This window comes from Balaenoptera ricei, chromosome 12 (assembly GCF_028023285.1).
Source record: "Balaenoptera ricei isolate mBalRic1 chromosome 12, mBalRic1.hap2, whole genome shotgun sequence".
Taxonomy (NCBI): Eukaryota; Metazoa; Chordata; class Mammalia; order Artiodactyla; family Balaenopteridae; genus Balaenoptera; species Balaenoptera ricei.
Window position 1 is genome coordinate 9,514,710 of NC_082650.1, and position 14,794 is coordinate 9,529,503.

Sequence of the window (14,794 nt, forward strand, 5' to 3'; positions counted from 1 at the left end):
TAGTTTTCAGATGAAATGAGATACAGTTTTGTTTTTGTATAATCTCTAATGCATCTTGATAGTGGCAATGAGAGTTAATTCTGAAATCCCAGAGGTCTGATCAGTAAAAGGAGCCTGCCATCCTAACCATTAGCTTTGAGTACAGGAATTCCCTGGTCACATTAGGGATAACACAGAACCATTGCTGTATGATTCTATGACATGAAAGACTCCTAAACATGGTATGTGGCACACTGAGATTTTGCCAGTAAATTTCTTATCGGCAAAATTATGATATCTGCTCCAAATGAGTTCTAGGCCTTATAACATTCTTTTAAAAATGTAAAGCAGTACGGTGATGTCTTTTTTAAAAACTGACTAGGTAAGAAGTGGTGTTGGAAATGTACAGGAAAAAAAAAAACCTAATAAAAATGTAGATAAGCTAGCTCAGAATATCCTGAGGTTTCTTATATATGGGGACATGTGGTACTCTCCTTCCTGAAGCCACAGCTAGGTGGACCAGACTAAAACAAATACTCTTCAAATTATAATAATGAAAATCAGTACTTGTACGTACCAGTATGAGTTTTCACATTTTGTGCTTTTTCTGAATATGGAATATAAGGAGAAAAAGAAAGCCATGAGGTTTTATTTAATAGGGAATAGAGAGTGTGTAAAAACTGGTAGCACACCAGAGCTTAGGACTGTAGCAATTTACGGGACATGCAAAGTCCAAGACATGGTACAGGAGACTTAGGCAGTTGGAGCTCAGGTGAAGCTAATGGTATATGCTCCGGAACCAAAGCAGGGAGTGACACCATCTCCCCCAGGACGCACACATAATCACGGCTAATATACATGTACATAAATAAACACAAGGGATCCCAGGAATGTACAGTCTAATCTTTTGGTTGACCTATTTGCTGCTTCCTACTCTGATATCTTTTTTAACCTGGTGTCAGCGGCCAGGTACAGCTCTTAATGGTCCCAACCACCTTTTAGTGGAATCCTTACATTATGCATCAACCTTCAGGTGGGTCACCAAAAAGTTATTCCAGATCTGTAAAATACAAACAATATTAAAAAAAAAACTCACCACATACAAACATAACTTGAACAACCGTTTAAAATTCAACGGGAGGGAACTTCTTGGGCATTATCGGCTAGATTCTCTTTCCTAAAATCCGTATACTGAATCTACCCGGAGGTTTCTCACACCCTGAGAGGAAACTTAACATGCACAAGTCTGGAATAAAACATATTTTGGTGGCTGAATAATAATCTTACTGAATAAGAGACACAATTTTTGTAAACTACACAAGAGTATCAATGTTTTTTCAGTGTGCCTTTAACTAGATGTCTCTTTCAACTGGGGAGTTGAGACCAATGGGCTTTCCCCTGTTAAGGTGAGGCCAGGGGGAGAAGGCACACATCCTGTGGGAGAGCTGCTGTCGGAGTTTCCCAGTCATGTTTTCGCCAGTGGGTCAAACACCTGCAGCACCGTCCTCTTGTCCTTGTCACTGGTTGTCACCCAGTGACCGAAGTCGTTGTGTCTGTGCTCCAGTGGCGGCTCCTGGGCAGGTGAGGCACTGACTTGCTGGGGGGCTGCGTGTGCCCTTCCGGGGTTCCTGTTCCCCGAGTCCAGGGGGTCAGGGCTCTTGGGAAGCCAGGAGGTATTCAACAGGTTACGGTGGTGGAGAAGGCTCCAGAAGGGATCCTGATAATCCTGATAATCGCCGAGGAGGGGGGCGGCCTCTGACTTCGCGTCCTTGGTGCCATCGGCCTCAGGGCTTGCAGGTGATGAAGGGCCAAGGAAAGCCGGCTGGGGGAAGAGCGCGCCCCCAGCAGGCAGGGGTGCCGGGGGACAGTCGCTGCTGGGGCTGCTGCAGGGGGGCCCCTGGAGAAGCTGGCAGTTGCTCTGCAGCCCCTGCAGGTGCAAGGCCGCCGGCGCCGACTTCTTCCTCCGCGGGGGCACCTGGGGCACGAGGGGCGGGGCCTCCGGAGGGGGCGGGGCGGCCGCGGGCGGGGCCTCGTCCGGCGCTGGCTTCCCGGTGGCGGCGGCACCTTTCCCGGGCTGAAGTGTTCTCGGTTTGGGAACGGGAGGGACTGTCGCTAGAGGAGGGGTGTCAAGGCTCGTCTCCGGGGGCCCGATTGTAAAATGGACGGCCTGATGCCCAAACTGTTCTTCCGGTGACGCGGGCTAAGAAAAGGCACGACAGAGAGCGTCAATAAGCAGCCCGCCCCGGGGAGCTGGGAATCAGAGCACACAGACGCTGTCCACAGGCGAACAGAGGAGGGGACAAGCGGACATTCTAGCAAATTCAGGATTTGAGAATGTCTGGGATGCGGGAGTGTGACCAGGCAGGAAAGAGCATGGGAGAAACACACGTATCGAGGAGGACCAGCAGGTCCGATGAAATATGAGTGGGAGCTTTCAAACCAGGGCCCCCGTGAATAACCTGAAACAAGTTTCTGTTACCTAGGAAACGGGGTGATGCTCTTCCTTTATTAACAGCGAACCTCCCTGAAAACTTTTCTTCGAGGCCGCAGCTTTGATAATTCAGTCTGTACCACACTAAGGTGAAGTAGCTTATGTCACGGCATTAAGCTAATAGAAGGACTAATGGGTATACTTGCTCCTTGAATCTTTGATATTTAAATATAGAAGAATGGAAAATTTCATACAGGAACTTCACTTCCTTGGTTCTGATTCAAAAGGATCACAAAGAAAACAACTGCATGAGGCCAGAGGAAGCTTTTGTACACACACGGCTCACGGTAGCTTAAGCGTCCGCATTTCAGTATTTCCACTGGTTCTTTAGAAAACTAGCTGCAAAAACAACCCTTTCTCCGACAGCCTTTTACCGCAGCTCCTGTGCAGTGGGTGGGGAAACTGAATCCATTTCTGCCCCTGGCTTTGAAGACAAAGCGAGAATAGAGAGGAGGAGGAAAGAGGTCTGTTGTGTAAGGAGGCATGGAAAATAGGCAGATGAATGTGCAGACGTGGGGCAGCGAGCAACCCAGAAAACACAAAGCAGGCTCTGTAAGAACCACGCGCCCAAACCACGCTCATGCTTTCTACAGGTGGAAAAGCAGCCATTCTGTAATGACCAGCCAAGGGATTACCAGGTGTCCGTGACTAGCACACTGAGCTCAAACGGAAGATCCAGATGTCTCTAGAGGTGCCAGTCTTTGGGCTGCTACTGTCCTGACAAACTCATGTCTTTGAAGCAGCAAGCAAGGCTGAGAAGCTTGAGAGCGAGAGCAAAAAACAATCTGCAAGAAAAGTGGCAAGAAAAGCTGTCGAGCCTCCAGGGTCCGGGGCCGCACAAGCGCTTGTCAACATGGCCAATCCAGGAACCGGTGATTGTTTTTCTAATGCAAATAAAAATCTGTACAAGTCAAACCGTGGGCATAGGACACAGACCACACACAAATGGGAATCACTGGGACACTTGGAATAAAGCATCCCACGGTGGTTCGGTTTGGGAACTGAAATGGAACATTTGGGCAGCGTGATACCGCCAAGCTGTTCCTGTCTTGGTGAGAAATTCCCAATGTTTCTGCTCAGCTTGAGCCAAGAAGCAGCAGGGATGCGAAGAAGAAAGCGAGTGCTGGGCATTTGCCTCAAGGATGGGGCTGTGTCTGGGACTCGTGAACATGTATAAAGAGACCAGACCCATCGGAGACGTAATTCTTATCCAACAAGACACTTGAGCAACCCAGGAGCAAGAGGCTTGTGTAACCAACTTCTTACCTTTCCTGTCCTCCTCAAGGCTGGCTTCTTGATGGCAGGAACTCTGGGTGCGGGCCGACGGGGCAGGAGTGGGGCCACCCCCGCTGTGGGCTCTGGTTTGGAAGGTCCCTGGTCCCTCAAGGCTGTGGCATTTAGGGCTTCTCCTGGGGCGCCTGAAACATACAAGTGCACAGCTAAAGTGTAAAGGACAAGGCATCGAATTATCCTTATTCTAAGGATAATTTACTAATGCAATGTATTTCTTTGCTATCTAAAAATCCATCTTTGAAGGTTGTCAGGACCCACCAGCTAGGTTTGGCCCCCAGCTTCTCATTCTCACCTTCTCAACAGGGATGGTGATCTAGGGTCTCTGGAGGGGAGGATCAGTGAGGCCCTGACATCACGTGCAAAGTTTAACGTGTCCCTATGTTTCTCAGGGTAGATGATGCAAAACTCAAAATCTCAGCAGGGCCCATGGCCAAGAAAATGTTAAGTTGGGACCCTGGGTAGATTTCAAACCTCAAACCTCTGCATCTATAGACTTAAAAAAAAAAAAGCTTTACTGCAATGTAATTCACATACCGTAAAATCTACGCTTTTTAAGGACATAATTTGGTGGCTATTAGTGTAGTCACAAAGTTGTACAACTATCACCACTATCTAATCACCGGAATATCTTCCATCACCCCAAAAAGAAACCCCACACATTCCCATGCTACTGTGGGTAGCAATCACTCCCCACACCCTCCTCTCTCCAGCCCCTGGAAACCACTATAACTTTCTCTCTGTATAGATTTGACTATTCTGGACACTGCACATAAATGGAATCACACAATACATGGCCTTTTGTGTTTGGTTTCTTTCACTTAGCACACTGTTTTCATGATTCACCATGATATAGCATGTGTTAGTACTTCATTCTTTTTATGGCTTAATAATATTCCATGGTATGGATATACCCCATTTTATCCATTCATCAGTTGATGGACACTTGGGTTGTTACATCCATACAACTTGAGTTATTTTTTTTAATAAAAAAGAAACCATGGTGTGATCCTACAACAGTGTTTCTCAGCCTCTTAATCCATGCTCTCCTTAAATGTTGTCTGGGAATTCCAAATAAATTAAATACCTGGACTAAAAGCAAATCAGGCAACTGTAACTGCATCTGGCTTTTCAGAGGGCATAATTTCCCCTCTTCAAAAGAGATTCTAGTATAAAATCGCAACAAAAAACCAAAAAATGTTAGTAACCAGTGATTTTGAATGCACAGAGGAGATTCCAAGTTAAAACATGGTTAACCCGGGCTAGGTGAAGTAACAGCAACAAAAAATTAACAGGCAGTATGGCAGAGAAGAGGCCCCTGCCTGACGGTAAAGATTCTACAATTGCTGGCGATTTAAAAAAATAGATGTTTTGCCTGAAAGAGGACGCCTACCTACCTACCTCTTTTTACAGAGCCAGCAGAATGAGTTAGTGCCTCTTCTAAAACTCGTGTTTGTTTATTTCAGTCTCTCCCTTAAGCACTGCTTAATAATCTTGGGATTATTTTAACATACTTACTGAATTTTAAATATACAGTTTTAAATGGACAATAAGTCTTAGTAGCTGAATTTTATAAAATGTTGCTAAAGGGGACTTTCACTGAATACTGCCTCCAGAAAAAAGAGTGTTTTCCTCTTCTAGTCCCCGGATGAAAAGAAAAGCAGAATTGGCAGGACAGCCCCAGGGGAACACCCACCTCCTCTGGCTTCCAGGAGACATCGGATCGCTGCTTCTGCCTCCTGAGCGTTGGTAGTTTTGATCTGCTTGACGTTATAAGGCTTACTTATCCCAGTCCTAGCTTTGGGCTTGAGGACAAAATCAGGAAAAAAAAAAAGCATATTAGCGCAGGTAGGAAACAGCCTCACCTGGTGAGTTCTCTGCCTACCGATCTGTACCGGAGCGTGAAGCTGACAGAGCTCCTTCAGACGGTGATCAAAACATAACTCCAACCCAGACCGCATCCCTCAAGCCTCCTCCCCCCGCCCAGCACTCACATATCAAGCGTGGGGGGAACACAATAATGTTTAGACGACCCTCGTCTCCTAAACTGGACGATTCCAGGATTTTGCCATGTGAACAAACCATCCTCTATCTTTATTTCAATAACCAGGTAAAAGCCAGAAAGCTTAGTCAGAAGCCACTCCTTCCACGGTCCAGCGGAGTCATTAAAACACTTTTCCAGATGTTTTCTCAAAAGTGCTCTTTCTACCTCTTCGCTTTTCTGCCTCTTAACAGAGACCTCTGGGTCGCCTTTGAGAACCTGCTTTCATTACTACAAACCACTGAGGTCGAGTCAACCGCCTACTCCCGCTGAGACCAGCTCTCCACACTCTCCTGGGACACGTTAGCTTCCACCCAGCCCCCCTCCCTCACCTCTAGTCCATTGACCTTCACCTACCGTCTTCTTTAGATCTCACAGCCATCCTCCGGAACTCCCCGCCTCTAAAACCCTACACGACTGTTATGATTACTAATGTCCCTACTGCGTTATTTAGGCCCCATTAGATCTCTTTTTAGCCTCTTCTCTCAAGACAACTGATCTGAACTTCTCTTATTTCCCCTTCTATCAGCCCCTGCTCTATACACCAAGGTCAAAGGCAAGCATCGGAAGGGAGAGAAGCAGGTGGGTCTGGAAACCAACAGTCCCTCCCTGAAGGGGCACTTGGGAGTTTTCATCAAACATGATTTTCTCTCTCACGCTCTGTACGACCATTAAAAAACCCTATGAAAGGCCTGGTACTAAGTTATGGGGTTTGGGGATGAATGGTGGACAGGCAGAGGGTTAAAGAGACAGACATGTATATATTCACTGAAAAGGGGTGATCCTGCATGATGTTAGGGGCTGAGGATGAACCGCGGGGCAAATCTCTTGGGTTTGAAATGCTGACCCATTTTGCTATGATCTGAATACAGAGAACTCACTGCTTGCTGAGGTGCTCCTGGCAGAAGTTTTGCTGTCTGCAAAATCGAATACTGCCCGTGGGTGCCAGAGGAGATGGACACATCCGAGGCTGACTTTTTCACCATTAAACCAGCTGTAAAGACCAAGGAGGGCAGAGTCTCAATCTCAGTGAAGTCGCAGCTGCTTCGATGCAAATTCTCAGCCAGCTGAGAGCAAGGTCACAGTTAGAGTCTGAGTACATCCATGGCCTTTGGGGATTCAGAGGCGCTACTGAGTTTCTCTTGTGATTCTCTAATAACTTGGGCTTATTAATGTAGATTCTCTGGAGAAGCACTGTTTGAATGAAAAATTTAATCTAATATCCTGGGGGAGTTAAATCTGATATAAACTCTGATCAATCATTTTTAAGTGGTTTAAAATACACTACTGTTATTAGGACCAAATTTTTAAAATACTTTGTGGGCAAAATCTAACAAAAAAAAATCCCAAAGCAAGGGAATAAGTTGGATGAAATAATACCTGCAGCCATTAACAAATCATGTTTTAGAACAACAATTAATACAGAGACATTAGATGAAACACAAATGACCAAACAAAATGGACACTAATTTTGTAAAAAAAAAAAAAAAAAAAAAGGGAAAATTGTGTATAGAGGACTTCCCTGGTGGTGCAGTGGTTGAGAGTCTGCCTGCCAACGCAGGGGACATGGGTTCGAGCCCTGCTCCGGAAGATCCCACATGCCGCAGAGCAACGAAGCCTGTGCGCCACAACTACTGAGCCTGTGCTCTAGAGCCCACAAGCCACAACTACTGAGCCTGCTCGCCTAGAACCCATGCTCCGCCACAAAGAGAAGCCACTGCAATGAGAAGCCCGCGCACCGCAACGAAGAGTAGCCCCCGCTCACCGCAACTAGAGAAAAGCCTGTGCGCAGCAACGAAGACCCAACACAGCCAGAAATAAATAAATAAATAAATTTAGTTTTAAAAATTGTGTGTAGATATAGATATATCTAATTGGAAAAAGGATGGAAATCTTTTGGTTAACAACTATTATCTCTAGGTAGGTGAAATTTAAAACTTTTATTGTTTATATTTATCTCTTTGTAAATCTCTACAATAATATAGGACATAAATTTGTTTTTTATTTAATATTTTCTTTTCTGAGTATCAACTCAGAAAAGTAAAAAAATATGCTTAACAAGTCATGTGTTTCTGGCTTGCCATTGATTACTATTGTGATGTAAGCCAAGATGAACCCAATTCTGAAAGTATAGTCTTAGAAAAATGTTTACCGTCACACTGGGGGGGGCGAGGGAGGGGGAGAAGTGAACAGTGGAGGTAAACAGAAACTGATCAAAAGCATGGCATGACTTTATTTCAGATTGCTAAGGAATGTCTCACGGAAAAATCACTGCTTTTTCTGAGGAGCCAGGAAGAAAAGTGCTATCCTGAGACCCGGGCTAGGAAGTGCTGTTCTCAGCAGGCTTGGGCTGACAGACGGCAAGGCTCCTGGTTAGAGGTGGGCGTGTGGTCACCTTATGGGTCAGAGCACCTGGGCTTACTCGAGTCCTCATATGCAGAGAGAGGGTGGGCAGCAGTCCAGGAGAGAAGACGTGGAAAGATGCCATGGGGCGTGGGGGAGGAAGGAGCTCAAAATGTCCCTAGCTTGTCTGTGGCCCCAATTTTCCATCCCATAATGTTTCAAACTGAAAGCAGCTTAAAGCAAAAGCACAGCTACGGGAGGACGAAGAACAGCTTTATAAAGGACTCATGTGATTTGCCGTGAGAAACACAGCTATCTCTGATATCAAACTTGCCATGGATTGAAGACAAAAAGGAGCCCAAGGAGGGGAAAAAAAGCACTGTGGAAACTCAAAGGCTAGATTTAGAGCCGCTTGTGCAGTAGCAGGAAGTACGCAATTATTCCCAGCAGGCATCGTGGTGAGCGGAAAGCAAGCGAAGGCTTACTTGGAGGGGGGGGTCTCTGCGGTGGGTGAGGTGGCCGAGGCCTGTTGGGAACCGACAGAGACCGGCTTGGAGAGCGGTGGCGGAAGTCCCCAACTGCTTCGAGCTCCTGCTTTAAGTCGAGCAGGTCAGCGTCATCTGGAGGACATGGCGGGGCGGGAGTCAGATGAGTGAGACTCAGGTCTGCAGGGACCCGGCAGTGGCGGGAACTCCTCCCACAGGACAGCTTCAGGGTCCCTCTCTGCTGGCCTGGGGGACGGGGGGAGGGTACCCAATGCCTGCTTGGAACATTCAGTGAACCGTGGACAAGGTGTGCTGTCCAGACACGAGAGACACTGAAATATTTTAAAGTGTAGGCATGCTTCCTTCTGAAATAATCCACAAGACTTCCACACAGAGTAGACAGTTGAAAACCAGAGCCCCTCATTCTTAATACCTCATTCTGAAACAGGACAAGAGTTTTGGACTTGAGAATATTTTCACTTCTCTACCAGCAGGGCAGCCTGCCAATCCCTTGCCAAGGTCCAGCAATGGAGCGTCCCTGCTCATTCAAGCCCCAGATCCTACAGCCCATGCCAGCTACTGCCCAAGCATTCGCCATCCTGACTCACCCTGCAAAATCCTTCTAAGGTTAAGAGGGGTGTGGGGAGGTGACAGCTTCGGTTTTATTACATGTACATTTATTACATTTAAATTCAGGACGATTGTAGGTCTTCTCTCCCACACTACAACACACTCTGATTCATTTTATTTTGGCTCATACACCCCGTCCCTCAAATCCAATAACTCAGCCTCGTGTGTCTCTGGCATTCTGTTGGGGGCAGGCAGGATTTCTCCTTCTGAAGGGAGTGCCTGAACGCCCTATAGCACTGAGGAGATGTTCCCTTGACGTCCACCAGGGGGCAAGGCTGCTCACATGTGAGAGCCCCATGCTGCTCTATTAATTCTTCATTCCAAGGGGCACATCTGCTCAGCCCTTGAGAGGATGCCTGAATGATGGCCACCCTGGAGACGAGGACTGCTTCTCGTCTCAAGAGCACATCCCTCCAGCCACTTTCACTCCAGGGCAGGAGCCCTCTGGACGTGCAATGTGCAGAACCCCCTGGATTCCCTGATGAATCCAGTCCCTAAACCTGGATACGCGTTCCCAGTCACCTGCGGAGCTTCATGAGTCACCAGATTTCCAGGGTCCCAGCCCACACCTGCCAAACCCACATCTCTCTGACGGGGCTCAGCAACCTGTAAGTTTAAAAGCCCCCTCTGGTTGAACGCAGCCAGGCTACTGACCGGGTTTGGGACCAAATACAGTCAAAAAGGCTTGGGGGTTCTTTGTACCCATCCCAGCAAAGTACCTTTTCTGGGAAGCATCTTATTGTCAACTCTGTTCTCTGTTCTCAGCCACAGCTCAAAGGGTCCTGACACGTGGCTAAGCCCCTGCACCTGCTCTCCTCCAAGGGGGAGACACAATGTCCAGCAGCTGGAAGGCACTCGTGGCTATGGCTGAAACTGAGCTGAAGAGTCTGATGTGTAATATGAACTACTCTGTGCTAATAATCTAGGGATCTGGAGTTCAATCCCAATGACTTTCAGTCCCTCTTAAGTCTAAAATGACATAATGATGCTAAGGTGTAATACTACTGTATAATAATATAACAGTATATGAATGTAACCAGACACCAGCAACTCAGGACATAGATATTGAATATGTCCCTTATGGGATTGAATCAGAAAAGTTTTGGAGAGGGAAAAAGAATCACAAATGTAAAGCCAGTTCAGAGCTATGACAATTTAAATTGCACAGAGGAAACTAATGATCATGAATCCGGTATGTTATAGGGGTACCAGTTGTTGGAAAAAAATAAAATCACTAGAGGAAATCAGTGTGGCGGCAGCTGGATTCCTTCTCAGAGCCCAGTTTTCACCACTTGCATAACCTCTTTTACCCACTTTGACCTCTTTTTTACCCACCCACTTGTGACCTCTTTTACCCCTTTGTTCATGGGCCATGCATACTTGATGGCAGCATTATGTGACGCCCGGCTGCTGAGAGAGTGATCGCTATACCAGAGGTGATTTAGAAAAGGAAGGTCCAAGCTACCTCTGTAGGTTGGATGCTGCTTCTTTTTGGTGAGTGCCGGTGACCGGCTGGGAGGTGCCACTGCCATGGAGCTGGGGGCATCGGCGAGCTCGTCTCCCCCCGCTTCACTATCTGAGAACACAGGCTGACTCAGCTCATCCACCAAATAGTCTTCGTCGTCTTCGAGAATATCCCCTTGGAGAAGGAAATGTCACAGCAAACAATTAGGGGGAAAGGGCCTAGTCTTTTACCTGTGGGTCTGTTTCAACATCGAGGCCTGTGGCTTGTGTCAGGACACACCTGAGGCACAGCCACCAGCAGCCCGGGGCACCCACGTGGCAGCAGGGCTGGGACTCCAATTCCATGGGTGCCTGAGACATAGGACAAGCCCACAGCCCTGACATCCTCCAAACTGTCTTCAGTGTAATTTTAGACACCTCCCGTCTTGCTTGTCACTGCGTGCATCACTCCTACCTGTGAATACCACCCAACTCCGGCATGGAGAGTAAGCCGGAACTTAAGCATCCTCCCTGACCTTCCCGAGGGCGGGTCTCAGAACAGATCCTGAGGCTCTCGTGTCGGTTGCTGGGAGAACGTCTCGCCTGCCCACCTCACCCTACACACCGGGAAGTCCTCACTCGCAGGACGACTCACCTTCTGACTCATAATCCAGACTCGTGAAGTCGAAGTTTTCCTCCAGCAGACAGGAGTTGGCGGTGGGGGACACGGAGGCCACGCTGTCCCGCTTTCCAATGATCTCCTCTTGCAAACCTTTCAGCCAGTCCTTGGTCTTCGGTCTAACCTTCACGGCTCTGCCTTTCACCTGTGAGGACAGAGAGGCCACCTGTGCATGAGCGCAGACGTCAGACCCTCTGACCCCAAAGCGCTTCTCGCTCAAACGCATGCATCGGGAACCTGGCCCACCTTCACTTTGGCCAAGAAAAGCTGAGGGTCTAGACACATTTGGCCTGAAGAAAAGTTGAACTGTCACTTTTCATTCCATGTGAACTTAAAACCAGGATATTATCAAAACGGAAACTACCTATGAGCTGCATGTCCCAAACCACACGCTCTGAGGAGAAGGATCACAACAGTCCCAAGGGAGGGTGTGAGCGCAGACAGACCCAGTAACACAGGCGGAGCTGTGCTCCAAAACTTGCTTTCTCCCCAGTTCTGCGAGGAGTAGACACCTCGACGAAGCTACCAGAATCAGAGGCAGGAATGAAAAGGCCCAGCTCCTGCCCTCCTGTGGCATCTACACCCGCAGACCCGGCCACGTGAAAGCACAAGACGCCCACGGCGACAGGCAGCCCCGCTCCCTCGGTGACCAAGCACAACTCACCTTCATTCCGTCCACATCCAGGACGCTGAGCGCCGAGTGACTGTCTGCAAAAGTCACCAGCATCTGCCCTTGGTTGATCCTGGGAGAAATGAGATTTGCCAGGTCAGCCCCGGGAGCGCGCCCTCCAGCGAGGCGCGCACCAGCCCCTCCATGCGCGCACCAGCCCCGCCATGCGCGCACCAGCCCTGCGAGGCGCGCGTCCCCACCTGACGAGCAGGATCGTCCCGTAACTGCCCAAGGTCTGCATGAGCTCCGTGCGCATGTCCTCGGGAAACTCGTTTTTCTCTTCGGAGGTTGGCGACTGAAGGTTGACGACGACGGTGGCGTCCCGGGGGCCCTGGAAAGAGGACACTTCCTGGAACACCCTGTCCCGAGCACCCACATCGACTTCTTGCACTTCCACCTCCACGATGGCCAGCACGGGTCTGCGTCAGACACGGAGGGAAGACGGGGCACCGTTAACTCGGGACAAGACAGCCCCCAGCCCCGGCTCCGTCCCAACTCCACTGTCAACAGTAAACCTCCACCATGACACAGCCAATGTGTGTGGCCCCCTCCCCCCGCCACGGGACCCGGAACTAAGCTCTCCGGTCCTGGGGTTTCAGTCTGTCTTTCCCCAACCTTGGTATTCTCTTGGCATTTCTATCTAAGGATGATGTGAGAGAAGACCACACCAGCCATGAGCAAAGCTTCTTTACATGCAACCCCAGGACTGCCGAGATGCAGAGAAGAGGGGATTCTCCCTGGGCTAGGGGTTCAAGCTTTTTGGGGGGCTGTTTGGCAACCTGTGTTAGGAAACTCAAAAATGTTCATCTTTTGACCAACGAGTCTCAATTCTAGAACTTTGTTCTAAGGAAATGACCAGATGGTCAGACAAAGATTTATACACGAGGTTGATCATTACAGCACTGCTGATGGAAGGGACAAAGGGGGAACAATCTAACTGTCCCAGGACAGGGAAAGCGTTAGGTTACGATGCAGCCACACGACCATACGCCATGCACTCATTAAGAAGAATGTTGTAGAAATCTATCTGACATACACAGAAAAACAGATCAGCAGGAAATAATGCAAACCTTGTTGTAATTTTTATACAGGGATGGGTTTACTCTACAAAAAATTTAGAAAATCCTTTCTTATGAAGATTATGTAATCTTACTGAAGACATTTACAATATTAACTGGAAACAAAGCATAATACAAAATAGCATATAATACGGTGGCAACCTTTAAAACCAGCGAACATTGAAAAAATTAAGAGATATGGGTGGTAAATCAGTAGTATCCCCCCAAGTTCATATTACTATTATTAGACTTTTTTGCCTCTAGAAGCAAGAAAAAAGAAGACGGAGAAAAATCTGACACAGCAATATGCGCTGAGGGTTTTTTAAAACTTTTTGTGGGAGAAAAACTTTCCCGAGGAGCCTTATGTGTTAGAAGCGGAGAATCTCTGATGAAAGTGGGTGCGGACACGGGAAGGCAGCCTCACTCACTCAGCAATGAAAAGGGACCAATTACTGACACACCAGCAACTGGAAGAAGCTCCAGAGAATCATGCCAAGTGAAAAAAGCCAGTCCCCCAATTCTGTTCCATTTTATAACATTCTTGAAATGACAAAATGCTGGAAAAGGAGAAAAGAGGAGTGGTTGACAGGGGTTAGGGAGGAGTGGGAGAGAGGGAAACGAGGGTCCCCGTGGTGACAGACGTTCTGTCCCGACCATATCGAAGTCAATATCTGGGTGTGACACTGCGCTGTAGATTACAGGGTCTTACCGCTGTGGGGAGCTGGGTAAAGGGTGCACAGGATCCCTACATTATTCCCTATAACTGCATGCGAATCTGTAACTACCTCATAGTGAAAAGCTTAATTAAAAAAATTAATGTAGCAAGTAAGAAAGCAAATGATAACAGTTCACATAACATAATCCTAATTTTCTTATCCACATTTAAACATCTATAAGCTTGTGAGCTTATAGCATGAGCACACACTACACACAGGTTAATATTTCGGTGCAAAATGTATGTGGAAGATGCAGTGGAAAGACACATAACGAACTGTCACCAGACATAGTCTCAGAGCGTGGGACTATGGATGATTTGTCTGTGTATATTTCCCCTAATTGTCAAGAACCAAGATGTTCTGGTTTTGTAATTAGAAAAATCAATAAATGTCTAAGATGCGTCTCAAACCAGGATGCTCAGATCCGCACTTCCCAGTCTTCCCAGCTAAGTAAATGCTACCTCATCCTTGTAGCTGCTCAGGCCAAAAACTCTGGAGTCATCCTCACCTCGTCTCTCTCACACCCCACATCCACTCCATCAGCCAGTTCTGCTGGCTCCACTTTCAAAACCTATCCAGAACCCACCACTGCTCACCATGGCAACCCACGACCACCCTGGTCCAAAGCCACCCCGTCCCTCGGTTCCTCCCTGCCTCCCTCCTTCCATGCTGGCCCCGCTGGAATTTCTTCAGGTGACTCTGTTCTAACCTGGCCACACAATGCCACTGCGCTCAGAGTGAAACCCAATGTCCTTTTTATGGCCCACAGGGTTCCACGCAGGCTGATTCTTGCTCATCTCACCTCCTTTTCTAAGACTCTTCCCCTCACTCTTCTCTCTCCAGCCTCTCTATTCTCCGAACTCCTAGATGTTCACTCCACACTCCCACTCTGGAATGCTCTCTCCCTGATACACACATGGCTCACACTCTCATTTCCTTCAGGCCTCGGCTCCAAGGTCACCAGAGGCA

At 47.9% G+C, this 14,794-nt stretch overlaps 1 protein-coding gene across 7 annotated transcripts in view; it reads right to left on the reverse strand.

The window, feature by feature from the left end:
- Nucleotides 1-605: 605 nt before the first annotated feature.
- SYNJ2 (synaptojanin 2) overlaps nucleotides 606-14,794 on the reverse strand; it is a 97,079-nt gene continuing 82,890 nt past the window's right edge. For 4 of the 7 annotated variants that reach the window (XM_059940918.1, XM_059940917.1, XM_059940916.1 and 1 more), the window contains 9 exons: nucleotides 12,252-12,470; nucleotides 12,046-12,124; nucleotides 11,358-11,526; nucleotides 10,725-10,898; nucleotides 8,630-8,764; nucleotides 6,683-6,795; nucleotides 5,457-5,565; nucleotides 3,737-3,888; nucleotides 606-2,179 (listed from right to left, as the gene is read on the reverse strand). In XM_059940918.1, coding sequence (XP_059796901.1) covers nucleotides 1,445-2,179; nucleotides 3,737-3,888; nucleotides 5,457-5,565; nucleotides 6,683-6,795; nucleotides 8,630-8,764; nucleotides 10,725-10,898; nucleotides 11,358-11,526; nucleotides 12,046-12,124; nucleotides 12,252-12,470 — 1,885 coding nt within the window. In that variant the 3' untranslated portion in view covers nucleotides 606-1,444. Of the gene's footprint in view, nucleotides 2,180-2,209; nucleotides 3,256-3,736; nucleotides 3,889-5,456; nucleotides 5,566-6,682; nucleotides 6,796-8,629; nucleotides 8,765-10,724; nucleotides 10,899-11,357; nucleotides 11,527-12,045; nucleotides 12,125-12,251; nucleotides 12,471-14,794 lie in introns of those variants that run through there. The other 3 variants (XM_059940920.1, XM_059940921.1, XM_059940922.1) reach the window with 2 other exon arrangements.